Source organism: Coenobita brevimanus, chromosome 76, assembly GCF_032717465.1.
Source record: "Coenobita brevimanus isolate Jiangsu-jjx chromosome 76, ASM3271746v2, whole genome shotgun sequence".
NCBI lineage: Eukaryota > Metazoa > Arthropoda > Malacostraca > Decapoda > Coenobitidae > Coenobita > Coenobita brevimanus.
The window spans coordinates 22,916,341-22,942,004 of NC_137029.1; the positions used below are offsets into that span (position 1 = coordinate 22,916,341).

The window sequence follows — 25,664 nt, forward strand, 5'->3', positions numbered from 1 at the left end:
AAGGATGATTGGTAGGAGGGATTAGGTAGGGGTATGGGGGAGGCTTGGGAGCTCGGGTAAAGGCAGGTGGAGCTTGTTTTGTCCCCCCTCCCCTCTTCCCTGAGTATACAGGGGTATTTAGGGAGCACCCCTGGACAGAAATTAGTGATTGTTAGTGTACATATTTCTAATGTTTTCAGAGGTCCCTCCCAGCAGTTTGAAAGACCCTCGGTCCCCTGCCATTCGGATTAAGGGACTTTTACTGTAAATGGTTTCCTGGTGTACAGGAAACCATTTGGCTTGTCCCTCATCATAAAGTCACCCACAGACAGGAGGAGGAGGAAAGAAAGATGGAAGAGGAAGGAAGGAAGGAAGAAAGGAAGAGAGTAAAGTGCAGGCGCTCATGAGCAGCACTACATCGAGTGAGTGGATGGTGAGCATCCCCACCTACCACTAATACATCTTACAACCTATAAAAAAACACAGACACACATATGTAAGAGTGTTTTACTTGCCTATCCAACCTTGTTTTACATGAGAGTAATGATTATCACAATTATGGTCCCTTTGTGTATGTGTTAATGGACAAATATATTTAAATACCAGGGAACTATGAATATCATGGGATAAAATAAATTCATGAAGCTGATCCAGCGTAAATAATAATTGCACCACCTGACTTAACTAGCTTCTTCCTCCACCTTAAAATCTTACTCTCGCTGTGGCAATGATGAATACAGAATGCCAGCAAGTCCTGTGCATGGATACAGTTGTTATCATCATCACAGTCATAATCATCACTTTACCACTTTTTCCCACCCACAAGTTTGCTGAAGTAGGGACCAGAAAGCAAAGAAAAAGAGAAATACATGATAGTGGGAGACCTAATCAATAGCATACTCAATGACATGGGCCATACACACTCATTCACTTACCATTCAAGTCCTTAGAATCCTGGTTCCACCTCATCAGTGCACCTTCCACATGAAGCTTCAGAATTACTTCTCAGAGTCAATCTGATGACTGTCAAGTTAAAATGGGTGCCAAACCCTTGCACACACTCCTCCATACAAAACCCACTCAACCAGCTCAATCTCTTGTCAGTTCCCTGGCCTCATCAGCCTTCATACCATTGTTTCTAACATATTCATTTACCATATCTATCAACCTTCTTCTTGGCCTACCATATCTCCTCCCACCTTCAAACTCACTCACATACAATATACTCTTTTCACCACCTACTGTATTTATATTCATGCTCTCCATATGACCATATCACCTATGAATTCTCTCTTGAACTCTTTTTCCCATGGAGTTCCCTATAAGACATCTTTCATGAATCACATTATTTCTTGTCCTATTCACCCTCCACACTCCATGCATATTTTTCAATAACTCCATCCCCTCCCTTTTTTTTTTTTTTTTTTTTTTTTTGCCATATCAGTCTCACACATATGTTAATGTGGGCACTAAAACTCCTTCATGCAATTCTCTGGCAGCTGCAACACTCAGCCCTCTGATTCATGATGATTCACATCCTCCTAATCTCTGTAAATTTTCCTTCTATTGAGGTATAACATAAGGACTTTAGTTATTCCTTATTGCTATTTTCCAGACTACCACTCATTACTACATAAAATACATACACAGTAAACAAGCCAGAGTTCACTCAATGACCTTTATCTGCAACAATGTAAAAGCAAGAAAATAATATGTATGAATGACAAGGTTATACATCTGATCCATAAAAATAATACATTAGATCAGTATGACAGCCATGAAAAATGAAGATGCGACTTGTGATGGGAAGCTCCCTGCCACATGCATTCAATCAATGACGAGGCTTCAGTTAGACTCTACAATTAAGCTGGAAATTTCAGGTCAGCGCCATCCGCGTTGTGTTGGGCAGCACCAGGCCACACAAACCACCACCTGTTGACAGTTACACTTGTGAATTTTTAATAATCATCATCATCTGGACCTCTTCTCACCCAAAGATGGGGAAAGGTAAAGCTCAGAAAGTAATGAAGAGAGACATGTAACAGAAGAACTTTAGCTCTTCAGTTACATGCCCTGAGAAATGGGCCATACACTCATTCACTCATCCCTGAAGTTCCAGAATCTTGATGTCACCCCACAGGCTGGACCATCCATGCTTTTTTTTTTCCATTACAGATGTGTTTTTTTGTTATCCATCAGCTAGTCAGTATTTAATCAACGGATATTAGATACTGAGTCTGGAGTTGGCTGCTGGACTGCACTGTGATTCTGTTTACTTACAGCCATCAGTTCACTCACCCACTATTTAATTCATCAACACTCCTTTTAACATGCACAGAGATCTGGGGCTAAGCTACAGTACTCACTCCATAAATCTAAGGAGTGTTTACCCCTGAGTAGCATTACATAAGCAATAAACTCCAACTACTCCTTGGATTTAACCCCTATGGGGCAAATTTAGTTAGTCAAAAACCATTATACCAAACACTGATAATGTGGTTACTGATCTGCTTCAATGCTCTATTTAAACACTAACATACATCAACTGATGAGAAAAGTAATTAAAAATCATTCTCAGCAAAAATCAAGTCTAGGTAAGTGGATTCTAAAAAAAAGTTCAGATAAAAAAATACTACAAGTGAGGCAAGACCACTACAGCCATAAACCAGCTCAGGAAGGCAGATGTATTATACAGTAGGGTACTATAATCACATCTGTATATAATTCCCAACTTTGTAAACAAAGTATCAATAATGTTGATCATTTATGGCATGACTATTATTAATGGAAAAAAGATTTGGAAAACCTAAAAGCCATTCTTCACTTGTAGTAAGCAAGTGTTAGTTGTGTCCTAGGAAATAGCTTCAAGCTGCTCATGGCACCAAACATGCACTGTAAGTGGTGACTGGAATAATCACCCATGACTCAGAGAGTCAAGGAGTGGATGCAATGGGTCACAGCACATGCAATTCCTACCCAATTACTCCAACATGGCCTGAATTGCCCTCTCCCCATCATGACTGCTGAGTTGTAATTACAGACTAGTAAAGCTGTACTAGTCAAGAAGAAGTACTATGGCAAAGATGTGAAATAGCTGCAAAAGGAAAAACTTATGGGCCAAGTTAGTGTACAATGGGTATATTTTTCATTTTTAGTACTAGACTATGCTATTGTACTCATTTATTTTCAATACTGTATATATATATATACTGTATATATAAAATTATGCATTACAATCCTTTATCTACTATTTGATGGTAACTTTGTTAGAGTAATCAAGATCATTGCAGGAGAGCGGAGCAAGGAGACCCTGGATGTTGTCTAAGAATGCCTTTCTTTTGTGAGTTCACTGGCTCTGTTTGTACAGCCTCCCCTGTTGTTACCTCTGCCACTGGCCTAACAAACACATTTTTATGTAGCTTTACCAATAATGGAATGGTTTATGCAGTTTAAAGAATATTTATAATTTAAATTAAAAGCTGATAGACAATTCTATGAAATTTTTATCAGTGATACTAACAGCAGTAGTATAAATAACAATATGAAACTGACCTATAAGGAATGATGCTACTAGGAACATAGGTATGGCACAGTGAATGTCCACCAGGTAACCAAATGTTACAGTGCCAAGTATGGCCCCTATTCGTGCAGCCAGCAGAGTCACCGCCAGTGCTGTTGACCTGGAATGGTAGAGAGAAACTGGGAACTGTCTGAGTACTTTAGTACATTTTTTTTTTTTTTACATGTGTTAAAGATCGCCCAATATTTCTACCTACTGTAGTTGAAGTTTTCTATGAATGTACTGTAGCCTACATGAATGTGACAGAGCAATGTCATGCTCTTACTCATTTACAGTATTAAAATAATAATGATAATAATAATAATAATAATAATAATAATAATAATACAGGTAATAATAAAAATCTGTGGTAGGTGGAGGTACTCACCATCCACTCACTCGATGTAGTGCTGCTCTGGGTGGCTGCCCTTTCCTCTCTTCCTTCCTTCCTCTTCTTTCTTTCTTTCTTTCTTTCTTCATTCTTTCCTCTTCCTTCTGCCTATGGGGGACTTTACACTCCCTCTTCTGTCTTTCTTTCCTTCATTCTTTCCTCTTCCTTCTGCCTATGGGTGACTCTACACTGAGTGACAAGTCAAATGGTTTCCTGTACACCAGGAAACCATTTACTATGCTGGGTGGTAACCATGTAACCAAATTTTGGTGCCTGGTGGTTTAGTGGGTAATTAAGGCACTCCAGTCAGATTGAGCTGGTGAAGGTTTATATCCAAGAGGTGGCGGGTTTTTTTTGCTCACGTAATGCCACTCAGGGATGAGTGAGGCTGGTCACTCTCATCTTAAATGTCAGGACCAAAAACGCTCCTCATGGGGCAATGTAGGATTGGATGATGAATGAATGAATGATAATAACAACACTGTAAGAAAATGTTCTGGAAAGAGGTGAAAAGAGTAAGACAGGGTGGAAGTGAAGTTAGCAGGGGAGAGAAAAATAAAAATGGTAGATTACTAGTGGAGAAGGGAGAAAAAGTGAGCAGATGGAGAGAACACTTTAAGGAATTGTTGAACATAGAGGATGGAAGTAATGCGAGTATAAGTGGCTGGGGAATGGATGGGAGAAGGAGGGAGGTGAGAAGACAGGAAGAAATCAGTAGGATAGAAGTTGTGGAAGCAATGATGAAAGTTAAATCGGGGAAAGACCCAGGAATTGATGGAGTGTGTGGTGAAATGCTGAAGCATGGGGGAGAGATAGTAGTAGAATGGATGTGGAAGATGTGTGGATTGGCCTGGGAGGAAGGTAGAGTCCCGGAGGATTGGAAGTCAGGTATAATTATTCCCTTGTACAAAGGAAAAGGGGAAAAAGAAGTGTGTGGTAATCATAGGGGCATTTGTCTTCTTAGTATAATAGGAAAAGTGTATGGTAGGATACTTATTGACAGAGTTAGAGAAAGAACAGAGAAATTAGTTGGAGAAGAACAGGTAGGCTTTAGGAAGGGAAGAGGTTGTGTAGATCAGATATTCATTCTTAGATCTTTAGTGGAAAAGTTTCTAGAGAAGGGAAAGAAGTTGTGTGCAGCTTTCATGGATTTGGAGAAAGCATATGACAGGGTGGATAGACAAGGATTGTGGAAAGTGTTAAGAATATATGGAGTAGATGGGAGGTTGTTGAATGCTGTGAAGAGTATGTACGATGGTGCAAAGGCTGCAGTGCGTGTGGATGGTGAACTACGTGAATTTTTCTCTTTGAAAGTTGGGTTGAAACAGGCATGTGTCATGTCTCCATGGTTGTTCAATCTGTACATGGATGGGGTAATAAAAGAGGTACAAGGTAGGGTAATGGATGTTGGAGTGGCCCTGGTGAGAGAGGATAGTGTTTGGAAACTCCCTGTACTGTTGTTTGCAGATGATACTGTGTTGTTGAGTGAAGACGAAGGGGAGCTGCAAGGCTTGGTGGATGAGTTTGGGAGAGTGTGTAAGAAACGGAATCTAAAGGTGAATGTAGGGAAGAGTAAAGTGATGGTCTTTGAGAGAGGTGAAGTCAGTGAATGTACAGCGAGGTTGGATGGTGAGGAACTGGAAAATGTGGGTACGTTTAAGTACTTGGGTAGTGTGATGAGTAAGGATGGAGGTTTGGAGGGTGAAGTGCTTGAAAGGGTACAGGAGGGAAGAAAGGTTGCTGGTTCTTTGAAAGCAGTGATAAGAAACAGGGAAGTGAGCATGGAAGTGAAAAAGTTACTACATGACAGTGTTGTGATACCAACTCTAACGTATGGAAGTGAAGCTTGGACGTTGTTGGAGGTCCACAAGTCAAGAGTGAGAGCAGTGGAAATGAGTTATTGAAGAGGAGCCTGTGGAGTCACATGGAGAGACAGGCTGACAAATGAGGATATAAAGGAGCGTTGTGGTGTTGGTGTGGATGTGGATGTGATAGGAAGCGTTATGAGGAATACACTGAGGTAAATCACCTCAGTGTATTCCTCATAACGCCATGTGGAGAGGATGGAGGGTGAAAGACTGACGAAGAGAGTGTATGTGAGTGAGGTGGAGGGGGAAAGAGGGAGGGGGAGGCCGAGGATAAGATGGAGGGATGGGGTGGAGAGGTATATGAGAGAGGAGGGTGTGAGTTGGGAGCAGTGAAATGGCAGGGGACAGGGCGACTTGGAGGCGATTTGTTTGTGGCCACCCCAACGGAATTGAGGCGTCTGGCAATAGATAGAATAATCCATCCATCCATCCATCATCCAATCCTACATTGCCCCATGAGGAGCGTAGGAGCCTGGGGCTAGGATGAGAGTGACCAGCCTCACTCATCCCTGAGTGGTATTACATGAGCAATCAACCCCAACCATCCCTTGGATATAAACCTTCACTGGCTCAATCCGACTGGAGTGCAATAATTACCCACTAAACCACCAGGTGCCAAAATTTGATTATATGGTTACCACCCAGCATAGTAAATGGTTTCCTGGTGTACAGGAAACCATTTGGCTTGTCACTCAGTGTAGAGTCACCCACAGGCAGAAGGAAAAGAAAAGAATGAAGGAAAGAAAGACAGAAGAGGGAGTGTAAAGTCACCCGTAGGCAGAAGGACAAGGAAAGAATGAAAGAAAGACAGAAGAGAATGGAAGGAAAGAAGGATGGAAAAGAGGAAAGGGCAGACACCCAAGAGCAGCACTACACTGAGTAAGTGGATGGTGAGCGCCCCCACCTACCACAGAATAATAATAATAATAATAATAACGGTAGTATTAAAATGTTTATCCCTTTATAATGCATATGAATCTGAAGTCTTTGCACCTACTGGCTGACAAATGATGACTACCAATCTTCTTGTGCAATTTATATAATGAGGAAGCACTTCTCTGTAAGCATTCTAGCTGCTTCATATGTTAAAACTTACTATCATCTTAAGAAAAAAAAAAATGTAATTTTATTTACAAAATTACTTACGCTACATGATCCAATGCTTACACAGCCAATGGAATGACTCTCAGTACCAAAGGTGAGAGAATGCACCTGTGTCTCATGCTACTAGCATTTTGGAACCAGGAAAACTGCATGTAACTGAAATTTGTATCATATGAACTGAACTTCTATTAGGAAGACTTATTTGGGACCAGACCCCTCCCAAACCTGACCCCTATATCCCTCTTCAAACCTAACCCCTACCCAGTTGTTGAAGATAAAAGCTTTAGTCTACCAATGGATTCACCACATTATAATCATTAATTTACCAACCACTCATGGGTAGTTCCCAATCATTTTTTCCCTCATCTACCCCTTACCTGAATTTCTAAGTGAAATTTACGGCTCTTAATGTTATAAACTCGTGCCCAAGGTGAGTAGAGAAGAGAACAGTTCCATGACAGTCTGCAGTTTTAACACATCCCTTATAATAAGACTGCCTGGAGTGGCAGAGTAGGTGAACTTCTGCCCCTGACATTACAAACCCATACCTGAGGTGGGTAGGGAAGAGTTCAGTTCCAAGACAGTCCATAGCATTGAAGCCAATCGTGGACACAGCCCCAAACACACAGCTCACAATTAGGTTGTCCAGTGAAGTCTTGACAAAGTAGATGGTAAATGCAGCCAATCCAGACACTACCATACTAAACACTGTAAGCAACACCTTGCATTAGAGCACAGATAACACTCTCTGGGTCTTGTAACTCGCCCTCAGCTGAACAAAGCCATCTGGCATTGGCTGGAATAAAGTAATATAAACCTTAGTCTTTCATGGTGCTTGACCTTGCTGGCTCCATTCACAGGTGAGTAAACCATCACAAAATACACTAATTTAAGGTGTACTTTGAGATAATCTAAAAAAAAACTGATGCTAAATCACCATAAAATACAGTTTACTAAGGATTTCAGGGGCAGTGTCCAACTGTTTTTTTTAAATAACGTCTCAACAAAGCGTCGGACAAGGATTTAACTTTGGCAGTGCATGTTTGAGACCCCGATCTAATTTGTAAAATTATGCTTTTGTACCAAATGTGTATGATTAAGGCATTTATAAGAGTAAATGTAGGGTAAACTTAGCTAAAATCGTCAGAGGCATGTAGCGAGGCTAGCTTCGGTCACGATACAAGCCCCGCCCACAATTCGGAACGTGACGTCGGTGTGACGTAGTAGTAATCACCGACACAAGTGGCATTTCTATCTTTCTAACCCCCCCCCCACATACTGTACTTTCTCTCTCTCTCTCTCTCTCTCTCTCTCTCTCTCTCTCTCTCTCTCTCTCTCTCTCTCTCTCTCTTTCTCACACACACACACACACACACACACACCGAAGTAATATTTCACCCCTACTACAGATTCAGTATGGTCCTTATATGAGAAGAACGTTTGAGAAAAAAAAGGTTTACTCGAAGGGAAATACTTATCATTTACATGGAAAATACGGCCCTTGCTACATGCTCGGTGCATGTAACATAGAGCAGTGGTTTATTAAACTTGTTCATTGTGAGCGCCCACTATCATCTTTAAAAGAATATATTTTTTTATAATAAAATAAAACTGAAAAGTAGCATTTTTAATGTGATTGATTGGCATGATTTAAAAGGAAATATATTAAATTCCTAATGCGGCTTGAGTTCCCGGCTGGAAATCACCCAAACCCCAGTTTATAAATCAGTGACAGAGACATGCATTATAGTAGTCGGCGATAAGAGGTGGAGACATCAAAGGTATACAATGATGTAAATAACATGCTCAGCACAACCTTTATTCATCATCACTATCCAGGCTGAGGTCTTCTATGTCTTTGTCATCACTGGCAAGGTCAATGATGATGGGTCCCACAGCGTCGTGGATATTGTCTGATGTCCAGTATCCGACCTCGAAGTCTCGAGATCGTCGGACAGCAGCTGCCCACACCTCCTGGGTGGCACACAGTCTGGCTTCAGCCAGTCTGGCCTGCAGGTCGACCCTGGTGAAGCGTTGCAGGAAGGAGCATACGTGTCGCTTCATGCAACCCCACACCTGCTTGATGGCATTGAGCTCTGGGTGGGCGGGTGGAAGGCAGACAACCTCATGGCCCCACTCACGTATGATGTTGTCCACCTTGTACTGGGGCGTTGGTCGGTTCTGCTGGCAGACGAGCAGCAGCTCAGGTCGTGTGGCGCCAGGTGGGATGGGGAGCCTGTGTTGCTCCAACCAGGTGATTAGGTCACCTTTCTTGGTTGCTGTGGTGGGACAGCGACTATTCTCAGTCAGTTGGCTGTGGTAAGGTGCGTTGTCCATCACCAGGACCGACAGCTCGGTAAGCGATGGCAGGAGTTGCGACGTCAGCCATCGGATGAAGAGCTCGCCTGTCATCTCTCCGTGGTAGTCGCCGCTGGTGTTCTTGGCTGTGTAGCAGAGGAACGAACCCTCAACGAAGCCATTGGCCGTGCCAGCTGCGACCACCACGAAACGTTCACCTTCACCAGGCGGTACCTGACGACTGTACATATTGCTGCTTTTATCCTGAGTTGTGTCCACCCATTCCCTGCTGTGATTCATCCTGGTGGTAAACCATGTTTCATCAACGTACACCACCTGCCTCCCTTCTTCCCGGTGGTGCCGCAGAGCCCGGAGAGCGGCGATCCGGCGGCACACGACGTCCAGGGATTCTTTCCTAACATACACCTTCCGCTGTGATGTCTTGTAGCGGAATCCCATGTCGTGCAGGAGCCGCCACACCGACGTCTCCGAGGTTACATCTAGGATGATGCCAGCCGTCTTCAATTCCTGCGTCAGGTTGCCAACCGAAAACACTCTTTTGGCAGCGAACTTGGCGTGGATGAAGCGGCGAATGGTGCCCACAGTAAAATTATCAAAGACAGGCGGTGCTGGAAGTGCTGCCGGTGTCTTAGGCTGAAGCGTGGTTCCGCGATCCACGACCTTCCTCACCGCTGTCGCCGTCATACCCACAACGTGCGCAACACGCTCGTGAGGTCTGTGTAGAGAAAGGCCAATATGTATGTAACATTTGCTGCATGATGATGAAAATTTACACAAATATATATACAGTATATATATATATATATATATATATATATACTCGTATATGTAATACAGAAATGCATTTCATTCTGTAAGCACGGCCTTGCCAAGTAAGACTAATTCACAGTGGTAAGGCAAAGAGGTTTTTATCATCATCTTTTGAGCTGACAGGTCCTTTGACAAGTTTTTCATTCATTGCCAGACGCCATGTATCCCAGACGGGGTGGCCAAGGGCTTAGAGTTATTGTTTTTACAGGGAGGGGCACTAATCCTCCACCAACCCCACTTGACACGTAGGGAGTTATGCCAACAGCATCTGGTGTTCCCAGGCGGTCACCCATCCAAGTACTAACCAGACCCAATGTTGCTTAACTTCGCTGATCGGACGGGAAGCGGTGTACTCAACGTGGTATGGCCGTTGGCAAGTACAAGGTAATAATTGTGCCTGTTATGGCATGGAAAGCACAGTATCATGCAGAACAATTACATTTCGATCTGTGAATGGTGAACATATTTCATTATAGTAGTCTGGTTCACCACCCCTTGGCAGTCAACAAATGAATTTCGCCATATTATTTTATTTTTTATCAATTTTTGTTTTCAAATTACCTGTTCAAACTTATCAAATTCCTCATGCGGACCCTTTCGCGGTTGTATACCGCGAAAAGCCGCAGCACAAAAGCAGTCTTGCAACCTCGAGGACAATAAGAGATGCTCGCCATCGCTGAAGTTTCGGTTTGGTAACGTCTCGCCTGTCGGCGGCCGCCACATCACCTCGCCCAGCGGTGCCGGCTCAGGCAGTGATTACTACTCTTCAGAAGTGAATAAGTCATATTGACGTCACAATATGCGTAAGAGGGTGATGCATATACTATGTACTAATAGGGAGTCTGGAGGGATGTACAGTCACTCTAAAAATCAGCAGCAGCTCAGAAATATGAGTAACCCTGAGGCATTGAATCTGAAGCAGCTTACATAAGACAGAACTGCCACTTGCGTTGGTGATTACTACTACGTCACACTGACGTCACGTTCCGAATTGTGGGCGGGGCTTGTATCGTGACCGAAGCTAGCCTCGCTACATGCCTCTGACGATTTTAGCTAAGTTTACCCTACATTTACTCTTATAAATGCCTTAATCATACACATTTGGTACAAAAGCATAATTTTACAAATTAGGTCGGGGTCTCAAACATGCACTGCCAAAGTTAAATCCTTGTCCGACGCTTTGTTGAGACGTTATTTAAAAAAAAAGTTGGACACTGCCCCTGAAATCCTTAGTAAATAAGTATATTCTAATGTCAAATTATGACTCAGGTCAATATAAAGGGTTTTTAGGCCATTATACTGTTAAACTATGGCTTAACAATGTATGTATGGCAAATGTCCCCTTTGCTTGGATCCTTGGAGTGACACATGAGACTGGATTCACATTCAAGGATCATGTACAGGTACATGACATCAAGAGGCAGTGCACTCCAAGACTTAATGCACTCAGGGCAACTCCAGGGCCAGCCTTCTGGCCAACAAAAAGAAACACTCTCAGTACTCTACAAACAATACATTTGATAAGTGAAGTCCTATGCCTCCCCAGCATGGGCTTCCATCCTGTTTAATATTCACAACACCATGAAAACAATTCAGAACAATGACCTAGCATCACCACTGACTGCACCACAACCATGCCCACATATCACTTATACTCTGAAACTAAAGTCCTCCCTGTCAGAGACTACCTTGATATGAGGCACAAAATTCTATGTAGCAGCCAAAGCCAATGCACAACACCCCTGTTATTATATGACAAGAGACACAAAACACACCTCACCATGCAAAACATTATCAAATCCTTTTGAACAATATCCCACCTACATATAATCCAACACTTGCAACAAAGAAACACTTACATACTCACTTCACACACTGGACAATACAACACCTTGATCAGAACACAGTATATATGCCCTCCTCCTGACATTCACCAATCACTGGAGATATCCTTCTACAGAGATGACTGAGTTCATCTAGCCAGGCTTAAAGCAGGACACCACCCACCCCTCCTCAACTACTGCTTAGATTGGGGTTGGGTGGAATCACAGATGACACATGCCCAGCTTGTACATTAGGCCCAAACAGCATAACACACATGATGAAGCACTGCACAGAACATGCCATACAAAGATGCAGACACATCAACAGTATAGAGGACTTATGGGACAACCCCATAGGGGTGGTTGCTTATCTGTGGTTGACAGGTCTGCTTGATCAGACAGGCCAAGACTGAGTAATAACAACAATTATGGCTATGGGAGTCCTTTTATATGGGCTTCATTATTTCAGGGAAATTAATTTTGCATGTGGCCATGCAACAAAATCTCCAAGCAAGATTGCCTACCATCAACTGAAATAGAATAAAATACGTATTCTTAATCAGGTGGTGGTTAATCACTTTAGTATAATAATTTTTCTACTTCTTCCTACCTTCAGACAATTTTATTCAGCTCATGAGACCTCTAATACAGAAGGAGTTCATGAGGGCAATATATAATTCTTCCCTGCCAGCTGAATAAGTCTACCTTAAGGCAAATAAAATTGTCTGGTAATAACATGAATAAAATGAAAAAGATAAATGAATTTGTAGTAACAGTTGGAACCCCAGGCTCATCTAAACATGAACCTGGTGGACTGCAGCCTGATGCTGCCCTCCTCCTGCAAGTCCATCATCCTGCATTCTGAGGGATAAAGAGACAACCGAGGGACACTGGTATAACTGGGCAGTGGAGTTACCCAGCTACACTGGTGCCATCACATGAAGGCTTCCCTTTCCAGGACCTATAGCACTGTACTGAGGAGGTTAAATGATTACACTAAGTACAGTATAGCTGCAGATAATGATGCTGATCCACTTTTTAGTTGAACAACTTTAAACTCTTACACAATACAGTATAGTATTATGAAAAGTTTGTTGGACTCTGCATATCATCATACTGGGTTTCAAAAGTTAGTGCTTAGTCTATTTTTTGTAATTAAGTGTACCCCCCTCCCTGGGGGTAAGGGGGGTTTTCAAGAATACTCCCCCAGTATCCCTGCTTGTCGTAAAAGGCGACTAAAAGGGTTGGCGGAGAGTTAGTGCTCCTCCCTGGAAAACAACTAACTACAAAAACAAACAAGAAGCCTCGGACAAGGACTGACCAAACGATGACGACCCAGGACCGGACAAAGGACTTGGTAATGGGTACATGGAATGTAAGAGGAGCGAATGATGAGGTGAAAGAGAGAGAGATTGTCCAGGTGCTTGAGGGTGCGAAAGTGGATGTATGTGGAATAACTGAAACAAAATGGAGAGGAGAAAGTGTGAGAGAATGGGAGTATGAATGGGGTATATGTGCAGGAGTAGGTGAGAATGAGAGGGCAAAGGAAGAAGTATGTATAGTTGTGAGTAAAAGATGGAAGAAGAGCATAAGACAGTATGGATCAGTTGGGTCAAGGATTGTGTGGGTAAAGTTGAAAGTTGGAATACAAATGTGGGCGATTGTGCGTGTGTATGCGCCAAAACAAGATCGTGCTAGAAGAGTGAGAGAAGAGTTCTGGACAAATGTAGAAGTGTGCATGGAAAAGTTTGGAAGGAATGAGAGAGTGTTTTTGATCGGTGATATGAATGGTAAAGTTGGGAATGTGAAGGTGGATGGAATAGTTGGTGAGTGGGGTGTTCCTGCTGAGATAGATGAGAATGGGAGTGCGTTAGTGGACATTTGTGCCAATACCCTCTTCAGGCATAAAATGATCCCCAGGTATACATGGCGAGTGATGAGAAGGGTGGGTGGTGAACTTAATGAAAAGAAGGCAATGATTGATTATGTGTGTGTGGATGAAAGGATGCAAAGATGTGTAATGGATGCAAGAGCTTATAGAGGTTGGGGGAGTGGACTTTCTGACCACTACTTGGTGGTGGCCAGAATTAGGATTCAAGTAAGATGGAGGAATAGAAGAAGGGAAAGACGAAAGGAAGGAGTAGTTGCAAGGAGAGTGGAAAGGTTACAAGAGGATGAGAAAAAGGCAGAGTATAAGAGAGAAGTGGAGGAACGATTGGGCAAATATGAATTGGAGCAGATGGGAGATGTGGAAGGTGTGTGTAGGATATTTACAGAAGAAATATGTGCAGCATGTGATGTGATGTGTGGAAGAGAAGACGGAGGGGGGTGCAAGGAACAGCGTGGTGGACTGAAGAGGTGAGACAGGCTGCGGCACAAAAGAAGAACGTATACTATGAATGGATGAGAAATAGGGGCATGGAAGAAGTTGAGAGGCGGAAGAGATAGTTATATGTAGAAAGAGAGAGGTGAAAAGATTAGTAAGAGAGAGTAAGAAGAGAGTGGATGAGGAATTTGGAAGGAATTTGAGTGTAAAGTTGAGGGACTGTAAGAAAATGTTCTGGAAAGAGGTGAAAAGAGTAAGACAGGGTGGAAGTGAAGTTAGCAGGGGAGAGAAAAATAAAAATGGTAGATTACTAGTGGAGAAGGGAGAAAAAGTGAGCAGATGGAGAGAACACTTTAAGGAATTGTTGAACATAGAGGATGGAAGTAATGCGAGTATAAGTGGCTGGGGAATGGATGGGAGAAGGAGGGAGGTGAGAAGACAGGAAGAAATCAGTAGGATAGAAGTTGTGGAAGCAATGATGAAAGTTAAATCGGGGAAAGACCCAGGAATTGATGGAGTGTGTGGTGAAATGCTGAAGCATGGGGGAGAGATAGTAGTAGAATGGATGTGGAAGATGTGCAGATTGGCCTGGGAGGAAGGTAGAGTCCCGGAGGATTGGAAGTCAGGTATAATTATTCCCTTGTACAAAGGAAAAGGGGAAAAAGAAGTGTGTGGTAATCATAGGGGCATTTGTCTTCTTAGTATAATAGGAAAAGTGTATGGTAGGATACTTATTGACAGAGTTAGAGAAAGAACAGAGAAATTAGTTGGAGAAGAACAGGTAGGCTTTAGGAAGGGAAGAGGTTGTGTAGATCAGATATTCATTCTTAGATCTTTAGTGGAAAAGTTTCTAGAGAAGGGAAAGAAGTTGTATGCAGCTTTCATGGATTTGGAGAAAGCATATGATAGGGTGGATAGACAAGGATTGTGGAAAGTGTTAAGAATATATGGAGTAGATGGGAAGTTGTTGAATGCTGTGAAGAGTATGTACGATGGTGCGAAGGCTGCAGTGCATGTGGATGGTGAACTAAGTGAATTTTTCTCTTTGAAAGTTGGGTTGAAACAGGGATGTATCATGTCTCCATGGTTGTTCAATCTGTACATGGATGGGGTAATAAAAGAGGTACAAGGTAGGGTAGTGGATGTTGGAGTGGCCCTGGTGAGAGAGGATAGTGTTTGGAAACTCCCTGTACTGTTGTTTGCAGATGATACTGTGTTGTTGAGTGAAGACGAAGGGGAGCTGCAAGGCTTGGTGGATGAGTTTGGGAGAGTGTGTAAGAAATGGAATCTAAAGGTGAATGTAGGGAAGAGTAAAGTGATGGTCTTTGAGAGAGGTGAAGTCAGTGAATGTACAGCGAGGTTGGATGGTGAGGAATTGGAAAATGTGAGTACGTTTAAGTACTTGGGTAGTGTGATGAGTAAGGATGGAGGTTTGGAGGGTGAATACTTGAAAGGGTACAGCAGGGAAGAAAGGTTGCTGGTCCTTTGAAAGCAGTGATAATAAACAGAGAAGTGAGCATGGAAGTGAAAAAGTTACTACATGACAGTATTGTGATACCAACTCTAACGTATGGAAGTGAAGCTTGGACGTTGTTGGAAGGACACAAGTCAAGAGTGAGAGCACTGGAAATGAGTTATTTAAGAGGAACCTGTGGAGTCACATGGAGAGACAGGCTGATGAATGAGGATATAAAGGAGCGTTGTGGTGTGGATGTGGATGTGATAGGAAGCGTTATGAGGAACACACTGAGGTGGTTTGGCCATGTGGAGAGGATGGAGGGTGAAAGACTGACGAAGAGAGTGTATGTGAGTGAGGTGGAGGGGGGAAGAGGAAGGGGGAGGCCGAGGATGAGATGGAGGGATGGGGTGGAGAGTATATGAGAGAGAGGGGTGTGAGTTGGGAGCAGGGCAGTGAAATGGCGGGGGACAGGGCGACTTGGAGGCGATTTGTTTGTGGGCACCCCAAACGGGATTGAGGCGTCTGGCAATAGATAGATAGATAGAAGTGTATCGGTATTTATGTCAGGAACTTTATAACCACCAAGACTTACAATTAAGGTGGGTACTGGGTTTCAAAAGTTAATGCTTAGTCTATTTTTGGTAATTAAGTGCATTGGTATTCATGTCAGGAACTTTATAACCACCAAGACTTACAATCATTCGCTAGAAGAGTGTCTCTTCGGCTGAATACCACTCGCTGGCAGCAGAATAAATGAAACATAAAAAGGGTGCTGTCATACCAAAGACAAAATTATAAGTAACTGTCAATACCATTTTACTCCACATGCAGTGGTGGTAATCATCCACTTACTTGATGTAATGCTGCCTACTTCCTTCACTTTATCATTCTTTTCTGTGTCTGTCCTCTCTTCGTATTTCTCCTGTCCTTCCTGTCATTTTTTTTTATTACTCTTCTCTTCCACTTCAGGTAGCTCTAAACTGAGTGACATGCATAATGGTTTTATATTAACCCCAAAAAAACATTTATTACACTGGGTGGTAACCACATAACCAAATGAGGTGGAGACTCCTATGGTGCCCCTGTTAACTAGGTAAAGAGTTGCATATGCTGGTTCCAGCCAGGATCCGAACTTTCAATCTTCCCGTCCTGACTGTTGTGAGGTGCTGTCTGTCACTAGGAAACATCAGTTCACTTTACAGGATGGCCCTGCTAGGAGAGTTGCTTTCCTGTGGTTGATGGGTCTGCTCTGCCAGACAGACCAGGGAAACTAAGCAACAACAACAACAACAACTCCCTCTGAGGCCAAGCTATCATAATCCAGTACATACAAGAAAAAAAATATCCAGCCAACTCCCCATGGGTGGGGGAAAAAAAAAAAAAAAAAAAAAGTTACTTATTGGGGAATGAACACAAACAAGGTTATCAATATGACATGGGTGTTCCAATCACTAGGAACGCTGGGTGTTTCAAAAGGATTCAAATGCATTACCTAAAGTGGCAAGTACTGCATGAATGTCAGTGCTGTTACTATTACATCAGCACAGTACTTGACAGCTGCACACTGTATACAGAAAACCATAACAGTCAATGTACAATAAATCATCCCTTCCCTTATAATATCTTGCAGTAACAGTTGCAACCCTAGGCTCATCTGAATGTGAGCCTGGTACACTGCAAGCTGAGGTTATCTTCTGTCCTACAGTTCACAATTCCCCTTTGAAAAGATGGTGAGAGAGCTGAGGGATGGATGTATAACTGGAAACTGGAGACACCAGGCTACATCAGTGCCACTATGAAAAGGTGTCCCTCTCCAGCAATTAAAATATTAAATTACCATAATCATCATAATAACTTGAAAACAGCTTCACAACACTCCAAATCTCAGCATGCAGAAAACAGATCCAATTTTACAGTACTTACATTTACCAGAAAATGGTTAACACAAAATCAAATGATTGCCTCACCTACAAAATCAATCTTTCCCCTCATCTCTCCAGGTAGATATCTCAAACCTAATTTATGCAGCCTGTATCTATTCATTAATAATCCCATTTTATTCCTCCCATTCCTAGCTTGATACATGCCTCACAAGAAACCAGTCAGCAAAAAATTTACTATGAAAGAATATAGCTAAGTTGAATATGAAAGGTGGGAATGATGACTATAACAGAAGGGATGAGGTGAATGTGTTCAAGAACGCAAGGAATGATGTGATGGCACGGTGTAAATCAAAGATGAAGGAGAGTGAAGTGGATATCTCAGAAGGTGTGAAGTGTTTAAGGTCAGGTATGTGCACAAACACATAGGAAGAATGAAGAGGGAGTTGCTCTGTTGGTGAAAGATAAATGGCCAAGAGGAATGATTATATCACCTAGTTACTGAGGAGTAGACTGTAGCACCGGTCGAGCAGGACAGTACTCCCAAAGTGTGTGGAAAGCTGATGACAGGGAGAGCAGGAGCTCCCGTTTCATCAGCCCTCGGGACTAGTTCCTGACCATCTCCCTTTGCTGAACTTTTTCAGTGTTTCAGTAACACAGAGAGTAGGCAAACATGCTCTCTAATACATGTTTCTCTAACTGTCAACACCAAACTACATGCACTATACTCACTACATTTCCTTTTAAAAATTAGAAAATTAACCCTTTAGCACACGGATAAGCAAATAAGTTTTGTGGGACATGACACGCATGCTTTTCTCCCCTCCCCCCCTGCCCACCGCGCGCTCCAAATATGTGTATTCTCGGCTTATTTTCACCACCCAAACATATTTATTTTGTCAGAAAGCCCAAATATTCCTGTTCGTCGATGTTTGTTCTACAAGATAAGCAAAAAAACAAAACAAAACAAAACAAAAAACATGCTATACATACGTTAGGGCCGTGTGAATAAACATTCAAGAGCATACATTCACTTCCCAACATCATAAGCCGAATGTTTACTACTCAATCTCTGAATGTTATACCATCATTGGAAAGAGAGTTTTATTAGCTTTTGAATGCCAGAGGTCCCAGTTTGATACCAGGTATGGTGTTCAAGTAATAAGCGAAAAAGTAAAACCCATTTCTGACAAACAACATATATTTTTACTCGGGGAGTTTTAGTGAAAAACTTTTCATGCTGCTGCTGTCATGTTTTTATTTTAACATCCTATGTAGAATTTAAGTAGCTTTCATTTGAGCCCACAACGGTGATCCTAGGCCTCATAGTTTTCTAGAAAAATGCAGAAAACTATGGTGCACCCATGCCATGCCATGACTGTAGGACAGTTTCCTGCCTTCCTCCATATTTCACCAATTCTTTGTAAACTAGATATGCACACTATATTCACATAATTCACTGTCACTATTATTATAGCTGAATACTCACATTTGGTGCAGGGTAGAGGCAGTGTAGTTAATTAGAAACAGTAGCATAATCTTCATTGGGCCAACGGTTGATAACAACCAGGATTATTTCACAAACACCAAATATCCTATTGCAAACACCAAATCTAATCACAACAATGCCCAAACATTATACACAAGCAATACTGGTATAGTGAAATGTGTTGCACGGCTGGGACGGAAGCAAGAGTGGTAATTTAAAGGGACAGAGCCGTGCAGTACCTTCCCCACTCACAGCTCATTTGGTACTGAATAACCTGTCCACTCTCTTGCTGGTATTGGGACCCACAGCTGCCAACTCATTACTTTTGACAAGGAGCAGGGAAGCTATGACGCCTCCAAAAATGACACAGGTTGGCCTAAAACTTTTCCTCTGACGAAAGTTTTTATGCTTTAATGATACCAAAAACGTCAACAAGTATAGTCGCAGCCACACCCATATGACGACACGTCATCGTGTATGAAGGGGTAAAAACGGTGCATATTAACCCTTTGAGATTCAAATGACTATTTCGATCATCATTTCAAATCCAACCTCAGAGATTCAGATGACGCTTTTAATCGTCATTTTAAGAATCTTTTGTAAAATATTCACCATAAATCGCATTTACGCATCATAACAAAAAGGCTCAAGCATGTTGTCATAGAATGGTTGCTCTATGTGTGGGGGTACTGCACAGCTGGTCTGACTTATAGCTTTGTTTCTTTATAACTTTATTCTTGGTGATTATTTTTCTACAGCAAGGTATAAAATTTTTTATTTTTGCCTAACTTCAACTCGTCAATTTGACTGTTTATTTTCTCTGTTTTCCTTTTATGAACCTACTACGATAAAGTACCGGTACAACTATTCAGCTTCAAAATAACACCACAACCAGCATCCTATCATAAAAAGTGTATTTACACTGACCGATCAAAGAAAAAAATAGCGAAGCGAATATGTGGCCGAGACTAAAATAAAATTGTGCATCTCTTTCCTTTTGTTTTACTGCACAATGAAATGCAAAAATTACCATAATCTATATATCATTGTAAAGCCAATTTATTGTATTTTTGCATGGTTTAAACCAAATTTACATATCTAAACTCGTTATTTTTTGCTGAATATTTTTCTACGGCGATATAAAATTTTTGCTTATCACCTAACTTCAACTCATCATTTTGACATTTTATTTTCTTTGTTCTCCATTTTTAAACATACTGCAATAAAGTACAACTATTCAGCTTTAAATGACACCAAAACCAACATTCTATCTTGAAAAGTGTATTTACACAGAGCGATCAAAGTAAAATATCTGAACGCAAAGATGTGGGTCAGAGTGAGTGGCTGACTCTGACACAGACATAATCTGCCCGGCCCAAAAACCTGATAGGGTTAATGATGCCTCGGAGTCCCCAGGGGAGAGGACAATAAATGCCCCCACCATCCACCCCTCTCCCAGTGGCAAATCTAAGAGCTGCTTGGAACCACTGTCTGACTCACTTCTTCTTCATTTCTGCAACATCTGCGGCCTTTCCTCTAACTTTCTCTCTGTTGAACATCGCCTCTCCTCCTCTAAACCTCACCTTCTCTTCCTTACCGAGACTCAGCTGTCTGAGGCAACTCACAGCAAACCCTTTTCTGTATCCTCCTACTTTCTTTATACTCATTCCAAGGCCAACGGTGGCTGCTGTGTATATGTACGCAATGACTTATCTTGCTCTTGTGTTCCTGAACTTGATTCTTCGGAATTCTCTACTCTCTGGCTTCGGCTCTCCTGTCATTCTCTGACTAAATATATCTGCGCTGTTTTTTTATCCCCTAATTCTACTATCAAAACTTCTTTGACTATCTTTGCGTAGTGGCAGTATCGTAACCAATAAGGTCTTGCCTAAGTGACAAATTTGCTGCTGCTATAAAGCTCGAATTGGGAAAATTGTCAATACCATCTCAGCACTTTTGCGGCACCTCAGTTTGGGGTATATTTCCTAGAAGGATAGTCAAGTCGTACCCCACCTGCTCATGGTGACCTTACAAACGCCCTGTTTTTTTCCATTTCTGTTCTTTGTGTTTTTTTGGTTTTCTTTTTTTTCTCCCAAATTAAGGTGACACAAACAGGAGCAGTGCTATCCAGGTTTATCCCGGGTAGTATTGTATACTTTTTGTTGCTGTTGTTGTCATTTTTGTTTTTGTTCTCCACTACCATGAGCAAACAACACCAGTGTCCTCGCTACACTAGGTCAGTAGCAAAAAGTGCACAAGCACTGAAGTGCACTTACTGCACTGAGTCGGTTCATATAGCTTGTGAAAATATGGATGCAGGCGACTATCCATTTCAGAAGAGCCACCAGCTGGGCTTTCGCTGGCTGTGTAGCCAGTGCGTTGCACCAGCGGACGAGGTCTTGGGTAGTGGAGGAAGTAGCATAACCAAGAAGGAGTTTGAAGATAAAGTTATTGGCGCGATCTCTCAGGCAATTAGAGACGTTTTAATCAGATTGGAGGCACTAGAGACCTAGGTCTCATCATCCATGGCTGTCACGCAAGATCAGGTCAAGTCAACTGAGGATGCTGTTCGCGGGTCTCTCGTAGGGGAAGGAAAGGATATGCCTGGGGGCGTGATTGAGATCAGTGCTCATGGCCAGAGTAAAGCCATTCATAGTCAGCATGTACTGATTGTGAAACCAAAGAGTAGTGCTGATGCCCTGGCAAATCAGATGAGACCAAAAGACATCAGAGGTGTACTTAACTCCGTACCGGTTGATAGCTGCCTTAAGACCAAGGCTGGTGGGCTGGTAATGGAGTTTCCGTCAGCTGAGGCCAAAGGTGAAGCAACTGGGGTGCTGAGTGATCATTTTGGCTCTGAGTGTACTTTTTGCATATCAGCGCCAAAGAAAATGTTGCCTAAAATGACCGTGACAGGCCTTTCCTCTTCCTTGGGTGACTCTGACATCATCCCAAACATTCTGAGAAAAAACAATAAAATTAAGATGCTTGTTGATCGAGCTTGTACCCTCAGCCTTCTCTTCACAAGAACAAGGAATGACACCAAAACTGCTGTCTCGAAGATGTTGCCAGAGGTGAGATCCTCCATTATAGAACAGGGCAATTATATCCATGTGGATCTTACTAGATGCTGTGCTTCTGACAGATTCTGGGTTCCACAGTGTCATCACTGTCAGGGCATTGATCATACATCTGAGAGATGTTCTAGGAAAAATGATGAACTTAAATGTGTCTTTTGTGCTAGAGCCTATAAATCTAAGGACTGTAGTAACAGAAATTCTCCCACATGCATCAACTGCTCTTCTTTAAGACTTCAAGATGCAAATTCAAATTCACAGTCGGATGCCCATTTTGCATCAAGTAGAGATTGTCCAATTATGATTTCTCACAGGAATAGATTGATTGAAAACACCAATTTCGACCATTCAAAAAACTGACTACGTCCCTCTTGAACCAGTTAAGGATGGGTCTTTTAAATATTTGTTCTAACCGTAATAAGATAGACTATATTAACGAAACTCTAAATCAGCACGAGCTTGACGTTTTGTGCATGACTGAAACCTGGTTGTATTAGTCTGATTTTGATATTATTCATAATGCTTTGCCTAAGACACATTCTATTATTAGTATTCCCAGGCCTGCTGCTTACTATCCGGGAGGAGGTATAGCACTCATCTACTCGGCAGCACTTGCAAACGTTTCTCTCACTGACTAAGACCTGACCCCATATTCATTTAAATTTATGAAAGTATTAATAAATTTCTATCAGAATACCATTAGAATTGCAATTGTCTATCGACCAGGTCATCTGGGAACAGATCAAGGTTTTATGGAGGAGTTTGGGCAGTTTCCTGAAGGGTTATCTCTTAAATCTGGAGGACTTCTTGTCTGTGGTGTTTTCAATTATTGGGCTGACAGCCTATAGTCAAAACCACTTTCTTCAGAATTCCTTGAGTTAATCACCCAGAACAATTTTTTCAATCATGTGAATGATCCAACTCATGTCTCGGGACATGTCCTTGACTTGATCTTGTCCCCTGTTGGTTGCAGGCGCATATCAGATGTGGAGGTTGACTCATCTGACCCCTCATCTCTGATCTTGCTCGGATCACTCTTAGTTTTGATGTCCTGAAATCCCCTTCATATAAAAAGGTCACCATGTTCAGAAATTACAGGAATGTTGACCGCCACCTGATGTGTCTTGAAACTGATCAGCATTTAAACTACACTGATTCTTCAAATCTTTCTTCTGATGAATTGGTTGATATTTACAACAATGAGCTTAGGTCAATTTTTGACCATTATTGTCCTGAGGTAGTTTACCTCATTATTGTCCTGAAGTAGTAAAAACAATCACTGTACATGATAATTCTCCGTGGTATGGTCCATCCATTAATTCTTTGCATAGATAACTTAGAAAGACAGAACGTGAGTGGCGCTTGCAGCGGACCGAAGTAACTCGTTTGCATTATGTTTTTTTGAGAAGAGCAGTCGTTCACACTGTAACAGCCCAAAAAGCTAGGTGTTACCAAAAAAAGTTGATTCATGTGGTGGTGATAAAAAAAACTGCAGTTGTGAACAATTTGGTTGGTCGGAGGAAGAGAATTGTTAAACCAACTTCTGTATCTGATGCCCAATTGGTTTCTGATTTTGCTTCATTTTTTACAACTAAGATATCTCGCATAAGAAGTGATTTAGACAGCAATTCTCCTAGTGAAGCGTACTCAGTTGACTTCGAGCCACGGTGCACCAGGAATCATTTGCTTTCAACGTTTCATCTGCTGGATGTAAACAAAGTCAAATGTTATATCAGAGAACTTAATAAAACATCTTGCCCACTCGATCCATGTAACATGTCATAAATGCCTGATGTGTATGAGCACGCTGCAGAATTTATCTGCAACATAACAAATAGAGGGAGGCAGTGGCTCAATCAGTAGAGAGATGGCCTGCAGTCCTACCGGACCCAGGTTCAAATCCCCGCTGGGGCAGAGAACAGTTTAAGGATTTGAATTTCATTAAAAGCAGCCTTTCCTGATGTACCAGAAGGCCCACCAACATGTCATAAAAATACCCCCGCTAATACCAATACACCAGTCCTGTATGAGACTGTCCTAGCATGTATTCAATATGGCCGGTGGGTGTTAGCGCCAAAATGGTGACATGTAGAGATGTATGGTATGTAGGAGGTCTACTGGGCCTTGGAAGCAGGCTGTGAAGCCTATGCCCAGAGTCGGACACATAAAAAAAAAAAAAAAAAAAAATCTTAGAAAGTAATTTTGTGCAGTCTGAGAAACATGCTTTGCTTAGGCCCCTAATTAAGAAACCTGGCCTTGTTGTCGAGAACATGACAAATTATCGTCCCGTCTCTAACCTGTCATTTTTATCCAAGATTATTGAGCAGGCCATACTTGATCACCTTGTACCATTACTGGAACACAACTGAGTTGTTCCTGTTGTTCAATCAGCATACAGAAAATACCATTCAACTGAAACTCCACTAACAAGGATTCAAAGTGACTTGGTGGCAAACACCTGTAATGGGATGCTCTCTCTCCTAGTTCGGTTGGATCTGTCTACAGCTTTTGATACAGTAGATCATAAACTATTGTTCGATGATCTGTATTTTTATGGCATTTGTGATAATGTCCTTTTGCTCCTTAAGTCATATCTGTCGGACAGATCTCAGAGAGTGGTTGTTGATCATGCTAGCTCTGATTCTGCTCCCCTTCTATTTGGAGTCCCTCAAGGATCAGTTTTGGGTCCAATTCTATGTACTATCTACACAAGCAGTTTATCGTCTTTACTTGATGCTCATGATGTGTCCTATTATTTTTATGCTGATGACACCCAGCTCTATGTTAAGATGTCAGATATCAAAGATACTAAGACAAAGTTTGAATCTCTAATGTCTGATAAACTTAAGCTGAATGATGGTAAAACTGAGATCATCATCATCAGAGGAAACAGAAGGAGTGATGACTCTGATAATGGCCTGGCTTTGAGCAGTGGCGTGTCACAGCTTCATCCAGTTAGCTCTTTTCGAAATCTGGGTGTTTATTTTAATTCAAAGTTAAATTACAATCAATCAATCAATCATTTCCTGTGGCACCCTCGGGGATGCATAGGGCCTCGATGAACTCACACCACCACATCCTATCTTGTGCTAACTCCTCAAGATCTCCCCAACACTCATCTCCAGCTTCCCGTCTAATTGTCCTCACCCATGTCTCTTTTGGCCTTCTTCTACCTCTCCTACCAAGTGCCACCCACCCTGGTGTACCTCGTACTATTCCCTGTCTCCTATACACATGTCCTAGCCACTTCCATCGTGAGAACCTAACATATTCATCGACCGGCTGCACTCCCGTTATTTCTCTAATTCTACTATTTGGTATCCTTTCCCACCACTTAACTCCTAATATTCTTCTAAGTGCTTTGTTTTCAAACACCAAGAATTTATTTTCCATAGTCACTGTGCTGTACCAAGACTCGTGTCCATAAATTAAGATACTCCTAACCATTACCTTATAAAGTTTGATTTTTGTATGCACAGAAAAATTGTTATTATTCCAAATATTTTTAAGCATTCCCATTGCCTGATTAGCCTTCTTTAACCTTTCCTCGAATTCAAAGTTCAAAGAACCATCCTTGGCT

General features: G+C 42.0%; 1 protein-coding gene and 1 non-coding gene across 4 annotated transcripts in view; both read right to left on the reverse strand.

Annotated features, from left to right (window-relative positions):
- Positions 1-497: 497 nt before the first annotated feature.
- The window catches only part of LOC145408285 (synaptic vesicle glycoprotein 2C-like), a 359,002-nt gene continuing 333,835 nt past the window's right edge, over positions 498-25,664 (reverse strand). For all 3 annotated transcript variants that reach the window (XM_080279056.1, XM_080279057.1, XM_080279055.1), the window contains exons 11-13: positions 7,450-7,609; positions 3,532-3,659; positions 498-1,911 (exon numbers count right to left, since the gene is read on the reverse strand). In XM_080279056.1, the coding sequence (XP_080135182.1) occupies positions 1,856-1,911; positions 3,532-3,659; positions 7,450-7,609 (344 nt within the window). In that variant the 3' untranslated portion in view covers positions 498-1,855. The remainder of the gene's footprint in view (positions 1,912-3,531; positions 3,660-7,449; positions 7,610-25,664) is intronic.
- On the reverse strand, positions 10,287-10,405 carry LOC145408304 (5S ribosomal RNA). The gene has a single exon (XR_013898895.1). It is a non-coding gene; the product is annotated as a 5S ribosomal RNA (ribosomal RNA).